Source organism: Humulus lupulus, chromosome 8 (genome assembly GCF_963169125.1).
Source record: "Humulus lupulus chromosome 8, drHumLupu1.1, whole genome shotgun sequence".
Classification (NCBI taxonomy): Eukaryota; Viridiplantae; Streptophyta; class Magnoliopsida; order Rosales; family Cannabaceae; genus Humulus; species Humulus lupulus.
In genome coordinates this window covers 24,363,784-24,382,446 of record NC_084800.1, presented here as the reverse complement: position 1 = coordinate 24,382,446, position 18,663 = coordinate 24,363,784, and the positions used below count along the sequence as shown (strand labels likewise).

Below are 18,663 nucleotides of genomic sequence, written 5' to 3'. Positions count from 1 at the left end.
CAAATATTCTTAAAATCATGTTCGAAATCATTAATTGGTATTGCATTTACCATGTTTAGGCAGTTTCTACCATATACAATATCAGTCTAGAATCCTTGGTAGTGAAGCGTTATGCGTTATACTTCTACCAATAATCTTTACATGAACATGACCCGTGCCTGAAATGGTGGAACCGGGTTCGGTCTCTAACAACTACTTCTCTATTGTATACCTCAGATACCAACTTTGCCATTCCATGACAATCCACACACATTCTTAGGTTCTTCACAACTCTAATTGTCACCCCTGGCTTAGAACTAATAAGACCAAATGCAATAGCCAACTTCTCACTATGGCGGTTGACTGCACTCTCTTTCTCCTCTTCTCCCATATCCAGAAATACCTCTGATGTATCAGGTGAATACCCAACAGTTTTTAAATCTGTTGTAATTTTTTCCAAGTGTGAATATATTTTTTCAGATTGAGGATGTGACAGGTCTCCAGCTACAAATTCATGAACCGTACCATTCATCTCTATCAAACTGCATCCTGGGGTCTTCTTGATTCCTCTACTGCTCATCATTTCTCTTATCTCACGCAAACGCTCCCATTTATTGCAAGTTGCATATATATTGCACAAGAGAACGTAAACAGCACTGTTTTCAGGGTCCAATTCGAGAATCTTTTTAGCCGCTATTTCAGCCAGTTTTGTGTCTTTATGAACTCTACAAGCACCAAGAAGAGCTCCCCAGACAATCGAATTTGGTTTCATCGGCATATTAAGTATTGTTTCATATGCTTCTTTTAGATGCCCTGCTCGGCCAAGAAGATCCACCATACATCCATAATGTGCCACATTTGGCTGAATTCCATGTTGAGGGATCATACTAGCAAAAAACTTTCTTCCTTTATCTACCATGCCAGTATGAGTACAGGCGCAGAGAACGCCAATGCATGTTACCTCATCTGGTTTAACTGAAGATTTCAGCATCTGAGAGAACATATCAAGAGCTTCCTCACCATGTCCGTTGACAGCTAGGCCAACAATCACAGCAGTCCATGTAAATTTGTCTCTTTGAGGCAATTCATTAAAAACCATGAGTGCTTTCTCCACATTGCCACACTTAAAGTACATGTCTATTAGTGCATTTCCAACAAAGGTATCTTTCTTGATCTTGTTTTTGTCTATATAAGTTTTAATCCATTCTCCTAGTTCAAACGCACCTAGATGAGCACAAGCTGTTAGGATGCTAACTACCGTGAATTCGTCTGGTCTTATCTTTGAAGTCTGCATCTCACGAAAAAGTTCCAATGCCTCTTTGAACTGGTTCACTCGTAAGTATCCATCAATTATGGCCGTCCAAGAGACATAATCTCTTTCAGTCATGCCATCAAAGTACTTCCGAGCTGAATCAAGTTGTCCTGAATTTGCAAACCCTGTGACAATGGTAGTCCAAGAAATTACATCTCTAGTCTTCATGCTCTCAAAAATCTCAAGTGAGGTACTCATTTCTCCACAAGATGCATACATATCCATCAAAGCGTTTTCCAAAACTAAATTAGGCACAATACCGCTCTCTTTGAGATATCTATGAACCTGCTTTCCAGTTTCTAAATCTTTAAATTTGGAGCAAGCTGAAAGCACCAAAGAAAAGGTAACAGAAGTGGGCAACACTCCTTTTCTCACCATTTCTTTGAAAAGCTTCATTGATTCATCAAATTTTTTTACTCTATTGTACCCAGATATCATTGCATTCCAAGTCACAGCATCCCTCTCAAAACTCGAGTCAAAAACCTCGCGAGCCATATCAACAAGGCCACTCGAAGAGTACATATTCACCAAAGCATTTTGAACATAAATATTCGAATCAAGCCCAAATTTAAGCACATGACCATGCAACTCTTTCCCACAAACCAATGCAGTATCACGAGTAAATCCCTTGAACAAAAACGGAAAAGTATAATGGTTAGGCTTGCAATTCCTTCCTAGCATAGCTACATACATGGTCACCCCGTCTCGCGGACAATGCATCCTAGAATAGCCTTTGATCATGGTGTTCCAAACGAAGACACTTGGTTCAGGAATTCCGTCGAACACTTGACGCGCATACACCATGTTGTCGTTTTGTTGAGCACAAGAGGATGCGATAATCTTATTCTGTACAAGGGGAAGTGACGTAATCCCCAATTTGATTGTTTGGGCGTGGATTTGTCTGAGTTGTTCAATGGACTTGCAATTCTCTAAGAGGTTGATAACTGGTACTGGTAGGTTCTCCAAAGAGGGTAAGTGGGTTGCAGCTTGGGATGCCATGGAGATCATTATGCTTACTCCCAAGAGTGAGAAGTTGAAAAAAAAAAGGCTTAAGCTTATAAATAATGCATACACAGTTTATTATGCTAAATTTGCAAGGGAAATTTTAACATGTATGCTTGATAAAAGTTATAATTACACAAAAATACTAGGCATATTAAAATTTACAAAATAATGCTAATTTTTTGCACATTACCCAAAATACCCTTTTCACTTCTTCCTCATTCTCATTTCTCTCTTCCCTCTTCTCTCTTCCCTCTTTTTCTCTCTTATTTCACTCTCTCTCACCTCACAACACCACCACCACACTAAATATTATATTTCGAACAGATTTGGACATGATTTTTGGGTTTTTTTTGCGATTTTTTTCATATCTGAAACTCTGAAATCTGCAAAAAATCGACATTGCTCGATGGTGGTTCGATGGTGCTCGATGCCAGCTCGATGAGACCTTCAAAATCATGATTTTTCATGAAAAAATGACTTTGCTCGATGGTGGTTCGATAGTGGCTCGATGGTGCTCGATGAGACCTTCAAAATCATGATTTTTCATGAAAAAATGACTTAGCTCGATGGTGGTTCGATGGTAGCTCGATAGTGGTTCGATAGTGCTCGATGGTGCTCGATGCAATTCTTGTAAGAGACATAATTTTTCACTCGGGTGTCCGTTTGGGGTGATTTTTTTTTTATTTTGGGTATTTTTTCAAGATCTACACGTTTGACATGTTAATATGCACATTTGTGAAGTGTAACACTTGTAAAAAATACAAAAGTGCAAACATACCTCATGGTTAAGACATCTTTTGGTATATTTTTATGTTTTAAACTTCCTAAATGTGCATATTAACATGTCAAACGTGTAGATCTTGAAAAAATACCCAAAATCAAAAAAAAAATCACCCCAAACGGATACCCGAGTGAAAAATTATGTCTCTTACAAGAATTGCATCGAACACCATCGAGCACTATCGAGCTACCATCGAACCATTATCGAGCTAAGTCATTTTTTCATGAAAAATCATGATTTTGAAGGTGGCTTCGAGCCACCATTCGCTGGGGCCTTCAAGATCAAGATTTTCATGAAAAAATGACTTAGCTCGATGGTGGTTCGATGGTAGCTCGATAATGACTCGATGGTGCTCAATGCAATTTTTGTAAGAGACATAATTTTTCACTCGGGTGTCCGTTTGGGGTGATTTTTTTTTTATTTTGGGTATTTTTTCAAGATCTACACGTTTGACATGTTAATATGCACATTTCGGAAGTTTAAAACTTAAAAATATACCAAAAGATGTCTTAAACATGAGGTATGTTTGCACTTTTCTATTTTTTACAAGTGATACACTTCCAAAATGTGCATATTAACATGTCAAACATGTAGATCTTGAAAAAATACCCAAAATCAAAAAAAAAATCACCCCAAACGGATACCCAAGTGAAAAATTATGTCTCTTACAATAATTGCATCGAGCACCATCGAGCACTATCGAGCTATCATCGAACCACCATCGAGCTAAGTCATTTTTTCATGAAAAATCATGATTTTGAAGGTCTCATCGAGCCACTATCGAACCACCATCGAGCTAAGTCATTTTTTCATGAAAAATCATGATTTTGAAGGTCTCATCGAGCACCATCGAGCAGTGTCGATTTTTTACAGATTTCAGAGTTTCAGATCTGAAAAAAAATCGCAAAAAAAACCCAAAAATCATGTCCAAATCTGTTCGAAATATAATATTTAGTGTGGTGGTGGTGTTGTGAGGTGAGAGAGAGTGAAATAAGAGAGAGAGAGGGAAGAGAGAAGAGAGGAGAGAAATGAGAATGAGGAAGAAGTGAAAATGGCATTTTGGGTAATGTACAAAAAATTAGCATTATTTTGAAAATTTTAATATGCCTAGTATTTATTTGTAATTATAACTTTTATCAAGCCTACATATTAAAATTTCCCATTTGCAATTGGTTTTTTTTCTTCTCAGGATGAGATGTTGAGGATAAGGTTATACAGTAAAACGACATGCGGTTTGGTCAAACGACATATTGTTTTCTTATGCGCGATATCATCAACTTTCAAACAATAACGACTTGTAGTTTATGTTTACAAACGGCAACAAATATTTGAAAGTCGAAATCGAATTATCCAAAAAAAAAATTAGATCTTGATTTCAAATATTATAAACATGATTTTCGACCTATCTCACCTTTTTTTGTAACTTTGTTTTTATCTCCATTAGTATATGATCTCAACTTAAACAGCGCTCTTCTAAATCAATAAATATATGTATTTTTTATTACAATCACTATTAACTCTTGCACTGTAATTATTACAATACCGTACACTACTCTAAATTTTTGTATTAGCACACACCATTAGTCATTCCTCCAAAGTGTAGAGAAGTTTCTTCGAGGAAAAAGAAAGATTAGCATTTTGCTTTATTCATAACAAAATCAAGCGTATTTCTCTTTCCTTATTCTTTGAAAAAAAAATAGTTTGGAGAACCTTTTATTCATTGATTTCAGTAATTGTACCACAATTATGATTTTTATACTAGTTCAGTTCTTGAATATGCCGTTCTTTGGGGTGGAAAAAGCACTTGTTATTCTACAAACATAAAATTCTCAAATAAAAAGAGCACAAAAACATAAACAATGAGGAGCAACGTTTACATACCATATATTCTTATGTCCCTTTGTCTGACACTAATTATTAGCCCCACAAAATCGTAATATTTTTGAAGTACTTTAACAGTACGCATTATGAGCTATCTGAAATATTTGTACAAGTCAACCAAGCCAGAATATGGAAAAATTAGCCATGGTAAGGTCCGAAAGTTAAAGAATCCAAGAATAGGACAATTCCTACTGCAAGCACCAAAAAGCTATGAACATTCTATAATAGATGAAAATGAAGACGAACATAATGCAATGACTTGAACCATTTATTGGCCCACTTTAAAAATTTTAAAGGAAAAAAAATCCAATTAGGGTATCATTGTCTACCTACAGGAAGAAAATGAAACCTAAATCTAAACCTAAAATTCCATTTTCACAATTGCATTGGTAACCTCAAAAGATGGTGAGGGTGTTTGTGTTGATGATCCATATTGGAGCCAATCCTTGGCACAAATAAGAGCTTCAACAGTCACTGGATGCAATGAACTCCGGTAGTTGTCCATTTTCTTTATTTCAATGTCAAACACACATTCGGGAGCAACAGTAGATACAGGTATTGACAAAATATCAGAGGCCATCCTAGATAGAGTAGGGTATTTTGACCTGTTCTGATTCCACCAACTCAGAACATCGAACTCCTGGACCCGAGGTAGAAGAGACTCTTCCAAATACTGATCTAATTCTGACTTCATTTGCTGGCTACTTGTAATCTCAGAGATATATATTTCAAAATCCGAAAGCCCATCCCCAGTAGATATAAAAGGACCTTCATGATCATGACAAATATCATGAGGGGCCTCTGATTTGATCATGCCATCGTCTCCTTCTTCCATCATCACTTCTGGTAGAGCTAACATTTGTGTCATGTATTCAATAAAAAGTTCATGGATGCCATCATCAACAATCCTTATCCATGTCTCAGCATTCTCACCATAAATCTTGGAGAACGTAAACTCCACGAGCTTCATTTTAAACCTCGGATCCATAACCACAGCAACTGCTAAAACCAGGCAACAATTACTCCAATATTTATCAAACTTTTCATGTAAAGGTCTGGTCAAGTAGCTGATAAAAGGATCATCACTCATGGAAGCTTGAATCAAATCCATCTGAATTTTCGAGGCTTCAGGGAAAAAGACATTTGCAGTAGGGTATGTTGGGGCAGTTAAAATATTGGCTGCATCAAACAAATATTTCAAATACATGCAAAGAGCTTCTACCTGTCTCCATTCATCCATTGAAGGAGTTATCTTGTAGTCAGGGTCCGAGGTATCCAAGCACGCAAAGACTTCTTGTAATTCACAAGCTGCCACCAGCATATGATATGTTGTGTTCCATTTAGTTTGGTCATCAATTACAAGATCCTTCATGCTAGGAACTTGGAGTTGTTGCTTCAGCTCTAAAAACTTCTCTTCATGAGTTTCTGAAGTTTTGACATACTTTACATTTTCACGTATTTTACAAATAATTTCTCTCATTGTCCCCAAAGCATCTTGGGCAACATTACTAAGAACGCGAGCAAAGCAATTTCCAACCAATAATTGACCGTTGAGCAGGATGTGGTTCTTGACAGAAAGAAAGCCTCTTAGATTATCAAATGCAGTCTCATTCACAAAGGATTGGTCAAGTGTCAAGGTAAACAACCGACCTTCTAAATGCCAATCAGACAGGCAAGACACAATAGCTTGACTAAAAGACTCAGCCGAATCAGGAGATGGTACCATTATAACATTTAGAATGCGGCGGTGTAAATTCCAGTCACCATCAATGAAGTGGCCTGTCACAAAAACATACCCCAGATCTTGATTTGAAACCCACAAGTCCAAAGCAAGGCTGACTCTTCCAGGGATTCCATTCACAAGATTTAAAAGGCTTTGCTTCTCTGTCAGGTACATTGCCACACAATCACCTTGAACAGTATTGAAACTTGGCATTTTAAACTGGGGTTGAAGAGTCCGAATGAATTCAACAAAAGCAGTTTGTTCTACAATATGAAGTGGATATTCATGCAGAACTATCATCTTGGCAATCTCATGACTACAGCGGTTTTGGTCAAAAATGAAGGTTGGAAATACAGGAGTTGTCCTGTAACGTCTCTTTGGGGGGTCAGCAACAGCAGTTCTTGAGCCAGGTGTACCAGTAATAAGTTGATTTTTCTGACGGCTTACTGGGCAGATCCCCAAGGCAATATGTCGTTTAAGGTGGCTGGTTCCTGCCAGCTTTGAGCCAGTAATGTAAGCAAAAGACTTTTCGCACTGCTTACAATAGGCCCTAATGTGTCCAGCATCAACTTTTTTAACTGTGAAGTGTTCCCAGACAATAGACTTCTTCCTTCTCCGCTTATTAGGCAGTATATCAGAACTAAGAAGCTCATTGTTATCGGTTGGCACTAAAAGGGCATCCATCTACATTGAACAAAATGTACATTTAGTGCCAGAACAGAAAGAAAAAAAACTAAATGAAATAGAATTAAGGCAAATGCTTATACAAATAATGATGGACAGAAAAGGTCAGTTCAGCACCAAAAAATCAAAACCCACAATGGAAACACTCAAATACTATATCAGGCAGCGAAGCTGGCTAAGTCTCTCATTATGAGTGCATCAGACATAATTGCAAAGCGATCATACTCTGATTTGTGATAGGGCACCTATAACTCCAGGAGAAGGTCCGCAAAATATCACATACAACAACAAAACTCTTTGTAGAGAAATAATTCTCTGATTCCAATCCTATTTGAATGGCATTAAAATAAAAAATAAAAGAAGTAAGACAAACATCTAGAGTTCTTCACTAAGTATTACATAAACTAGAGGCAAAACTGATAGACTGAAAATTTTCTTGTTTAATAAATAATTAAACAAATGCTAATCAATAGTAACTACCTTGAAATACGAAATAAATATAATGGAAAACCAATTTTTTATCAACTACGATACAATATCTTTCAAAGTGTCAGTTCAATTATACAAAAATCATAACTGAAGCTTGCAAAAGATAGACAACAATAAAATTAAGCTTTAGTCTTGGTTTTGGCTACATTTTGCAACGTACGTAATGTATAAGAACTAACAATCTCGTTTTATAGCAAAGCATAAGCCAAGAATAAAATAATATAAAAGAAGGTCACCCTTTTTCTCTAAATGGGCCAGGATACATCACGGTGGCCCACTTGTATGAATAGTTGTATCTAGGCAGAGCATATTAGACAGGATTTTAACATTAAATATCACCTCAAACTTCAATATCCTCCTTAAGCCTCGACCCAAAACTGTTCCATCCGAGAAACCCAGACAACTAAACATTACTTGTACCTTAAGCTACAATTCAATACTCTATAAATGCCTGATAAATCTGGGACTAAAAAAAACAAAAAACAAAACCCCCGACTTAAAAATAAGTTAATTGAACTTCTCGTTCATGTCTTTACGAGGTGAAACCCCTATTCCCAAATATATATTTATATACCTAAATTTCTCGTTCAAAAACTACAGTGTACAGAAAATGAACGACCTCGCTACATATAAATATATATAAAGGGAAAAACTTTATAAGTACATCCTATCACAGGTAAGAAAACAAACTAGGTATACAAGTAAAAAGTTAAAACTAAAATTTAAAAAAAAAAAAAAAGACCGAAAAAAAATAAAAAAACTTTTACCTGTATCGCAGTTCTGGAGATCAGGAAGCGCCCAAAAAGAAAAAAAAAAGAAAAAGAAAGGAGGGATTTTAATTTTATATTGTTGATATTCAAAAATTTGAATGTACAGAGAGAGAGAGAGGTTGGAGACGAAGTTGATGGGCTTCAGCGCCAAAGGTTTAGAGCTTTGGAGGCAAAAACCCTAATGGACCAAAATTAGGGCTCTGAGATTTTTAGGCCTTTTTGGAGGGAATAAGGAAGAAAGGAAAAGGACGCTGAAAAATAAAAAATAAAAAATGGGATTTTATCAGTCCTTTGACTTCTTATATAAGAAATTTCTTGGCGGTCAAGTACTCCGACATCAATGGGTATAGATGTGATCACCTCTTACTTCAATCAATCTCGACCGTTGATCATCTTTAGTCCCGCGGACTTCTTTATTACTTTTTTTTTTTTGAGATGAACTTCTTTATTACATTTAAAAATTAATAAATAATATTTCGCAAGAGAAATAATTCCAATTACGATAAAAGTCAGATATTTTCTCTTCAAATAAATAATAGATAAAAAAGTAAGATATTTCGAAAGGAAAATTTCACTTTTTATCTCTAATAATACTTAATATTACCAAAAAATCCCAACATTAATAATATTTTCAAATTAATGCTAAACTTTCCTCCCATACCCAAAATACCCCTCCCATTATATCAAAAATTCACAAAACCTTCTCTTCCACTCTCCTCCCTCTCTCTCTCTAATTCTCACGAAATCTCCATAAAACCTACAGTTTTGTATAATTTTCTTGTCAAAATCATTGTTAGTTATCTCCATTGTTTCTGTGAATTCGTTAATATCAAAGGCAACATCTATTTTGAGAGTTTTTGGAGGAGAAAAACCATGAGTAATGAGATTTTACATTTTGTGTTGGGTATTATTTGTTTACATTTTTTTTTGCTATTTTGAACAGATCTGAGCCTATATTGGTGTATTTTTCGGGATTTTTTGAGAGATTCCGCGATCTGTGTTTTTCTGGGTTTTCTGCAATTTTTTTGCTCGATAACGGTTCGATGGTATGTAGAAGAAGGTCTTTGTAAGAGCTCGATGTAGCTCGATGTTAGCTCGATAATAGCTCGATAGGTTCGGTTTAGTGCTCGATGGAAACTCGATAAGGGTTCGAGAAGGGGTCGAATGGATCTATAATATGTGAGCTCGATATTAGCTCGATATGAGCTCGATAGGGTTCGATTGAGGGTTTGGTTGTGTTTTATAGTCGGTTTTGAGAAATGATAGCTCGATGCTAACTCGATAATAGCTCGATATGGGTTCGATGGAGGGTTTGGTTAGGTTTATGTTCTGTTTTGAGAAATGGTAGCTCGATGATAACTCGATAATAGCTCGATAGGGGTTCGATGGAGGGTTTGGTTAGGTTTGTATTCTGTTTTGAGAAATGGTAGCTCGATTCCAACTCGATAATAGCTCGATAAAGCTCGATAATGTTATTTTTTATTGCATTTCTGGAAAAATGACAGTTTTCCTGACAATGTTAATGTTTTTTTTTCCAACACAGGCTCTATTGTCTACGTTTTTGTATCCTACAATGGTGTTTGGGAATTACAAGGGAATAAGTGGATTTTTAAGGACCCTCAATGCACGGTGATACCGATGGAGGATACTGTAACGTACTTGCAACTTCTTGACATATTGCACAAGGAACTTAAAGTTGATAAACAGATGTATGAGTTGAAATTGGAGGTTCCTTACACTTGCGGCGACCAACCGTTTACACCCGTTCATGTTGAAAGTGATCTTGGTGTCCGTGCATTCATAGGAGTAACATCTAAAGAAAGGTTGGCCTTGTGTGTCACTCCTGTTAAAAAGATTGTCATTGCAGACCCATATTCCACTCCCGGACTTGAGGGAGCAGCCAGTACTTTAAGATTTCCTATTGGTGACCTGAGGGACAACCAGTATGAGTACAACCCCTATGTGAATGACGATCCGGTAGCCGAACACAATGAGGAATTAGGAGACAATTCGGTGGATGATGATCTATTAGCTGAACATTTGCAAGTAGAAGAAGCACAAGAACAACCAATACGTCATATTGCACGGACGAACCCACCAAGTCAAGGACGCCGAACACCTGGCACCAGCTCTAGTCGTCATGGTGGAACAGAATATAACTATACAGGGAACATTTCAATATGTTCAACAGAAGATCACAGAAAATGGAGTGCTCCCATGTTTACAAAAGAAGATATCATAGCTTGTAGTCGTTCTGAATCACCCTCATCCGGTATAGCGTTGGGGGAATTACATCTTGGGAAGACATTTGAGAACAAGATGGAATTGAAAACCAAAGCGGCTCTCTTTGCAATGAAGAATAATTTTGAGTTTATGGTTAAGAAGTCTGGTACTGATGTGTTGTATATCACCTGCAAGGATCCTGATTGTGGTTGGAGAATAAGAGGGAAAAAAGTAGCGCGATCAGAGATGTTTGAGATCACTGTTTATAATAGTGTACATACTTGCTCACTAGAATTGCGACAAAAAGACCACCGTCAAGCAGCACCTTCTGTCATTGGGCACCTTATCAAGAACAAATATGCTACTGATGGCACTAGCTATCCACCAAACAGCATAAAGGAGGATATGAAGAATAATTTTGGGATCGATATGAGTTATATTAAGGCTTGGAGATGCAGAGAGAAGGCACTCGGTTATGTTAGGGGGACACCTGAAGAATCGTACTCCAAGTTACCTTCTTACCTGTACATGCTGCAGCAAAAGAATCCAGGTACAATTACTGATTTTGTCACAGATGACGGTCACTTTCTTTACTGTTTCTTCTCACTCGGAGTTTGTAGAAGGGGATTTACATCATGTCGTCCTGTTATATGTGTGGACGGCACTTTCTTAAAGTCAAGGTACGGTGGCCACATGTTGTGTGCTGTCGCATTGGATGCGAATAACCACATTTATCCAATTGCATTCGCGATTGTTGACAGTGAGAATCATGCTTCTTGGAAGTATTTCATGATGAAATTGAAGGAAGCCATTGGAGTTGTTGATAATCTGTCTTTTGTTTCAGACAGGCATGCTAGCATTATTCATGCTCTTGAGTTGGTCTTCCCTGATGCCTACCACGGCGCATGCTACCATCACATGAGTATGAATGTAATCGCTAAGTTCAAGACCGATCACTGTCACAAGGAGATGTATAATGCGGCATATGCATTTCGGAAGTCAAAATTTCACAGGTTCTTCAATAATATAAAGCAAATGGATCCTGCCATAGCTCAATATCTCGAGGGTATTGGCTTCGATAAGTGGACTCGTGTATACTTTCCTGGGAATCGATACAATATAATGACAAGAAACTACGCTGAAAGTTTCAACAACAAAACCAGAGACGCAAGAACCTTCCCAGTCACTACTTTTGTGGAATTCATTCGTTTCACAATTCAGTCATGGTTTGCCGCGCGTCGTGAGGAGGTAGAGAAGTGCACATCGAAATTAGCAACAACATATGAGAAAGATGTCTCAGGCATTGCGGATGATGCAAGGTACTTGAAAGTCCATCCTCTTGGACAGTTTGAATTTCATGTGGTAGACCCAGAAGGTGATGGTGAGGTGAATTTGATGACCAAATCATGCTCTTGTGGTCAGTTTCAAATAATGGGTTACCCTTGTGTTCATGGTGTGGCTGCGGCCATGTTGCGCAATGTCAACATTTACTCACTGTGTTCACCATATTACACTACTGAGATGTGGAGGGAGTCTTACAAAGAAACAATTTACCCAACTGGCAATGAGGATGATTGGGAAGTTCCCGAGAACATAGAGAAAATGCAAGTTGGGGTTCCCGTTGAAAAACAACCAGTTGGTCGACCGAAGAAGAATAAGGTGGGAAGAAGGAAGACAAACCGCACTCCATCGAATGGAGAAATCATTCCCAGTCATCGCAAGTGTAGCATGTGTGGTGGTCTTGGCCACAACAGGGCTACATGCAAAGCTAGGCTTTAAACTTTTTTTTCCCATTTGAACTTGTTGTATTAATAAACTCTTTTTATTTGATTTTTCTGAAAAGTTATGTTTATGGCAAAGCTAGGCTTTAAACTCTTTTTTCCCATTTGAACTTGTTGTATTAATAAACTCTTTTTATGAAGGTAACAAATTTTGATAATTCAATAACAGTTCGATATAGCTTGATATTAGCTCGATAACAGCCCATGAAAATTATAAAAAAATGTGAACAACAAACTGTACATGTAAAGACCCTGTATATATACAATCATCAAGGTAACAAATTTTGATACCACAAGTCTGTGGTCCACTTGTTCCTGAACACCTCCATATTTTCATCGCAGATAGCTTCCAATGGAAGACCGACCATTAGATGCTCAATATACTTGATAGCATACACACCACAATCCCCACTGTAAAAAAAAATATATATATTAAGTGCACATTACTATAAATTTAGTTAGAAACAAAATTAGTATGAAGATGATGTTTGTTACCTTCTCTTTGACTGAGGGAGCTCGTGTTTCTGTTTGCGACGCAATGTGAACTGATGCGGCCTATTTCCTGCTGATGGAATCTTCAACATCAAGCTATCAGTAAACAGTTTACTCTGCATTAACAGAGAAGGTAGCATAAAGCACCATGGACTCATAATATCCTCGAGCTTTGCGTCACTAATCACCGAGTTGTCTGAATCGTAAACAGTCAGAGTCCAACTAGAAATGGAAGCCTCAATGGCAAACCAATGTTGTTGTCCATAGTTCTGGCACCAATATACATCCTCAACTCCTCCCCAAGATGCCAGAAACTGCTGCTCGATGCCGGTCAACATGGACATAATGTCAGCATCCCAATAATACTTTGTTTTGTCGGCTGTTTTCTTGAACTGATCATATCGGGCAGGGATCACTTGTGAGAAATAACTGTTCATCACAACTGCATTCTGTCGATATATATTGGGAAAATACTTGCGACGCATACGAAGCATGTGTTCTGCCGCATCAATATGCTGCAAAAGAGAGTACGATAAAAAAATTAGCAAAAACCATCATAAAATGCTGATGTCAAGCTCCATCGAGCTCACATCGAGCTCATATCGAGCTCATATCGAGCTCACATCGAGCCAGTATGAAACAGTAAAAAAACAAACTACTTTAACATCCCTATCGAACTACCATCGAACTACTATCGAGCTCACATCGAGCCAGTCTGAAACAGTAAAAATAACCTACTTTAACATCCCTATCGAACTACCTATCGAGCCATCATGAAATAGTAAAGACAACCTATTTTAACATCCCTATCGAACTCCCTATCGAGCTCCATCGAGCTCACATCGAGCCACTTTGTTAAGGGAATTTTCACTATCGAACTCATATCGAACTCACATCGAGCTTTTAACATCCCTATCGAACTACTATCGAACTAATATCGAGCTCACATCGAGCCACTCTAAAACAGTAAAAAAAACAATCTATTTTAACATCCCTATCGAACTACCTATCAAGCTCCATCAAGCTCACATCGAGCCACTCTGAAACAGTAAAGAACAACCCCTATTTTAACATCCATGTCGAACTACTATCGAACTCCTATCGAGCTCACATCGAGCCAGTATGAAACAGTAAAAATAACCTACTTTAACATCCCTATCGAACTACCTATCGAGCTCACATCGAGCCATCATGAAATAGTAAAGACAACCTATTTTAACATCCCTATCGAACTCCCTATCGAGCTCCATCGAGCTCACATCGAGCCACTTTTGTTAAGGGAATTTTCACTATCGAACTCATATCTAACTCACATCGAGCTTTTAACATCCCTATCGAACTAATATCGAGCTCACATCGAGCCACTCTAAAACAGTAAAAAAACAATCTATTTTAACATCCCTATCGAACTACCTATCGAGCTCCATCGAGCTCACATCGAGCCACTCTGAAATAGTAAATAACAACCCCTACTTTAACATCCCTATCGAACTACTATCGAACTCCTATCGAGCTCACATCGAGTCAGTAAAAATAAAACATGTAAAATTGAAAACAGTCCATAATTAGGTATAAATTGCTTACCCCATCATTGAGCCACGACTGGGGTGTCTTCAACGTCAGAAACCATGCTGGACCGTGACTCCCAGTCTTTACATCCCGCGGGGTCTTGTTGGGCATGTCTCCAAGAAGCCACTTGCACATTGTCCTATACTGTTTGGGATCTGGCTTCTTGAGAGGGTCCAGCACATGTGTAGCCTCTTGTGTAGCCTCGTCTGCTGGTGCAGCTGCAGCAGTGCGAGGTCTTTTCCTCGTGGGATCCGTATAGTCCTCAAACCAATCTGGTTTGCGTCTTTGGCGTCTAGCCCTCTGAAACTGAACCCCAGCAACATCCTCAGGGTTGACAATAACGACTCCCGGAGTCTCAGCATCTGGTGTCACAATGATGGTAGGGGGCGTCGTTGGATCATCAACATAGTCTAGCGGAAGATCCAATGACTCTGACTCTGAATCTTCATTGGACCCCCTCAGTTTCTCCTTAACAAATGTCAGGATCTGACTGAGTACGTCCAAGATCACTGACTGGTTCTTCAAGAGGGTCTCCTGTCGACCCTCGACTCTGTCCAACCGCTCAATCAAGTCGACCAGCTCAGGGGCTGAGGCTGGTGGTGGGGTTGGTGTTGGGGCTGACACTGAGGCTGGGGCTGATGTTGGGGCACAGGTTGATGCTGGGGCTGATGTTGGGGCACAGGTTGAGGCTGGGGCTGAGGCTGGGGGAATAGGAGGGGTGGGACCTGCAACCTCCTCCCCCGGGGCAGCATCAACAAATATCTTGGCTGCCTCGGCAGCCTGAGAAACTTTCTCTGCCATTTTCTCAAAAGTCGCATCCTCCTCCTCATCAGTCTCCGAGGGATCCTGGCCAAGCCCAGGATAAAAGGGAAGATCTCCCTCAGTCAAAGACAAGTAATAGTCTTTTTCTGCTGGCCGAGGCTTCAACATCGGAAGAACAATTAACTGCAAACAACATAAAACATTTGGTTAACTCAAATAATGATAAAAGATAAGCATATAGATAAAAAAAAACAACATAACTTACATTCTTCTTCAATAATATCGGTGCGATGACGGACTTGGTGAAATCCTTGTTCTTCCGATGCGACCAGCTAAGCATCCTCGGGAACATGTTTCCCGAGCTCACAACAAGCTCCACCGCAAGCTGTTGGATAGCCTCATATGCCCAGTACTGTAAGGCGGGGGCATAACCATACATACTGTATTTGGACTCTTGCTGCACCTTGGCATCCTTCTTGGCATCATAGTTGGCCTTTTGCTTCACCATGTCCTTCTTACAAGAATGCAATAGCCTCCTTTAAGAGTACTTCCCCCATGGATAGCTGAAGAAGTACTCTACATTCTCAACAATTTTTAGAATATCTCGCCAAATGTGCAGTTTTCCCTCAATGGCATTCAGAACCCCCTCAACAAACAGACATAGACCAAGCTTGTACACATCTTCCACAACCGTACAAGTCTTGAAAGCATGGTCCACCTGTGACAGCTTTACTTTCTCAACATCGTTGAAATACTCCTTTATCAACCGATCGCTGAGATTACGCCCTTCCAACTCTTCTGGTGACGGGAAGGCACTGAAATCCAACCCCGTCACCAGGGCAAACTCTCCCATGCCGAATCTACAAGACTTCGACCCCAAGAAAAAATGCACCTCATCTTCGTTGTTGCTGGCAATTTTCCTCAACAACAGTTGATGCACCAAGACTCCGGAGAAATTAAACTCCGAAGCCAAAAAGAATTGCTTAAAAGGGGATTCCTTAGCCCTTTCAAGCAGCCCGAGCTCCAAAAACCTGGTCTTGATGTGATTTAAAGTACTACTACCCCGATATGTCACTCGACCAGGAAAGTGATCACTGAACGGAACAAGCAACTTAGGCATCTGTAACAACACATGAAATTTTTTTTGTAAGAAAACAGAATAAAAAAAATTTCAAAAAAACACTGAAATAAGTTGTCATCGAGCTATATCGATCTCTATCGAGCTATCATCGAGCTGAAACATACCCTATCGAGCACTATCGAAAAACTATCGAGTTCCATCGAGAAATATCAACAACCTAAATTTATCGAGCCTATCGAGCCAGCATCGAGCCTATCGAGCTAAGAAAAATCTGTCTGTCTAGATAAATAACCATCGAGCTACAGTCTAGTCTCATATCGAACCATTATCGAACCTATCGAGCTATGAAAAATCTGTCTGTCTAGATAAATAACCATCGAGCTACAGTCTAGTCTCATATCGAACCATTATCGAACCTATCGAGCTCTTGTAATATAATACAACATATCCTACCGAGCTCTTATCGAGCTCCTATCGAGCTCATGTCGAGCTCATATCGAGCCATAATCGATCCATCATCGAACTGTTCAAACTACCTTATCGAGCCTACTATCGAACCATAATCGAACCTATCGAGCCACTGGTTCAAACCCATAAAAAATTTCCCACAAAATCGGACAACCCATTCCACAAATCACAGATTCAACAACGATATAAAGCAAATATGGACTTGGGTTCAAGATTTTACCTTATTTTTTTAAACTTTGAAGGAAATATGCTCCGTGGGTCTCGGGTTTGACAGAAAAATGGGAGTTTGCAGTGGGCTCGAGATCGCCGGAGAAATGGGAGAAGGTGGGGGCTCGACGGAGAAGGTGGGAGCTCGACGGAGATGCGGGCTCGACGGCTCGACGGAGATGGCGGCTCGACGGCTCGACGGAGGTGGGGGTTCGATAGTTTTTGGGGGATTTTTGTGAGACTGAAAGAGAGAGAAACCGAGACTTAGAGAGAGAAGGCTGAGATTGAATGGGAAGGGTATTTTCGGTAGGAGGGAAAAGCTTAGCATTAATTTGAAAATATTATTAATGTTGGGATTTTTTGGTAATATTAGGTATTATTAGAGATAAAAAGTGAAATTTCCCTTTCGAAATTGGCCAAATAAATAATAACAGTAAATGAAAATTATTACTTTCTTTTAGGATAAATTTAAAAATGATGATGGATTGGGTTTCAAAAGTTTATCATGTGACTAAAAAAAACTTTGGCTAGCATTACTTTGTATTTATTAAAGTGAAACCCGAAAATTATATTTTTTTAAAACTTTGATAAATATGACTTTTTTTTCTTTTAAATTTCACATGGCATAATATATATATTTATATTTTAATGGAATTTTTTTCTCGTATTTTTATAATTTTATTAAAATATGTCATATACTTAATATAAAACTTCAATATTAATTTTTTTAATTATTATTAAAAATATTTTTAAATATATTTAGATTAATAATATATATACATATATATAATTAATTGTATACATAAAACAATATATTTCTTCCATCATATATAATAAATATATATTATTATTATTATTTTATATGTATATACTTATATATTCGATTATAAAATAGTACACAAATTTATATATACTATATATAAACAACATGCACTTTTACTTAATTTTATTTATAGAATTTATTAATTATTTTTATTATATTTGTATCATCGTTATATATATTTTAAATAAATAAATAATATTATATATAAAAAATAACATAAGCATATTAAATAAGAAATTAAAGAAAAATATTTTTTATGATTTTTTTAAAAATATATATAATATGATAACATTTTTAAACATAAATGATAATTTTTTAATAAAAATTAAGTATTAAATATATATTATTATTATTATAAGGGTAAATACCATTTTGGATCCTATGTTTTGTAAAAGTTACCAATCAGACCATTTATTTTGTTAAATGACAATTTAGACCTTATGTTTTATAAAATTGAACATTTTAATACCCTGAGCACGATTTTGGACAAACAATTTTTTAATATGACCAAAATATCCTTACTTTTTTAAATTAGTTAATTTATCAATTGAAAATAAAATATTATTGAATTAAAAATAAATAAAATTTGAAAAAAAAACTTTTTTTTCATTAAAAGAATTTTTTTAAGAATAT

At 37.6% G+C, this 18,663-nt stretch overlaps 2 protein-coding genes across 4 annotated transcripts; both read right to left on the bottom strand.

The window, feature by feature from the left end:
• Positions 1-4: 4 nt before the first annotated feature.
• Positions 5-2,429, bottom strand: LOC133796412 (putative pentatricopeptide repeat-containing protein At3g15930). The gene has a single exon (XM_062233909.1). The coding sequence runs from the start codon at positions 2,297-2,299 to the stop codon at positions 125-127; it is 2,175 nt and encodes a 724-aa protein (XP_062089893.1). The 5' UTR covers positions 2,300-2,429; the 3' UTR covers positions 5-124.
• A 2,659-nt stretch (positions 2,430-5,088) lies between these two features.
• On the bottom strand, positions 5,089-8,893 carry LOC133796411 (zinc finger BED domain-containing protein DAYSLEEPER-like). 3 transcript variants are annotated; one of them, XM_062233908.1, is made up of 3 exons: positions 8,622-8,893; positions 7,591-7,692; positions 5,089-7,365 (listed from the first exon to the last, which is right to left on the bottom strand). In XM_062233908.1, exon 3 carries the CDS (start codon positions 7,363-7,365, stop codon positions 5,320-5,322), a length of 2,046 nt encoding a protein of 681 aa, XP_062089892.1. In that variant the 5' UTR covers positions 7,591-7,692; positions 8,622-8,893; the 3' UTR covers positions 5,089-5,319. The 3 variants fall into 3 exon arrangements, with proteins under 3 accessions (XP_062089892.1, XP_062089890.1, XP_062089891.1); XM_062233906.1 differs by lacking the exon at positions 7,591-7,692; XM_062233907.1 differs by lacking the exons at positions 7,591-7,692; positions 8,622-8,893 and adding an exon at positions 7,501-7,519.
• Between the last annotated feature and the right edge of the window lie 9,770 nt (positions 8,894-18,663).

Coding starts and splice junctions, on each gene's coding strand:
- LOC133796412 (XM_062233909.1), bottom strand. CDS start 2,299: ATGATCTCCATGGCATCCCAAGCTGCAACCCACTTACCCTCTTTGGAG.
- LOC133796411 (XM_062233908.1), bottom strand. CDS start 7,365: ATGGATGCCCTTTTAGTGCCAACCGATAACAATGAGCTTCTTAGTTCT.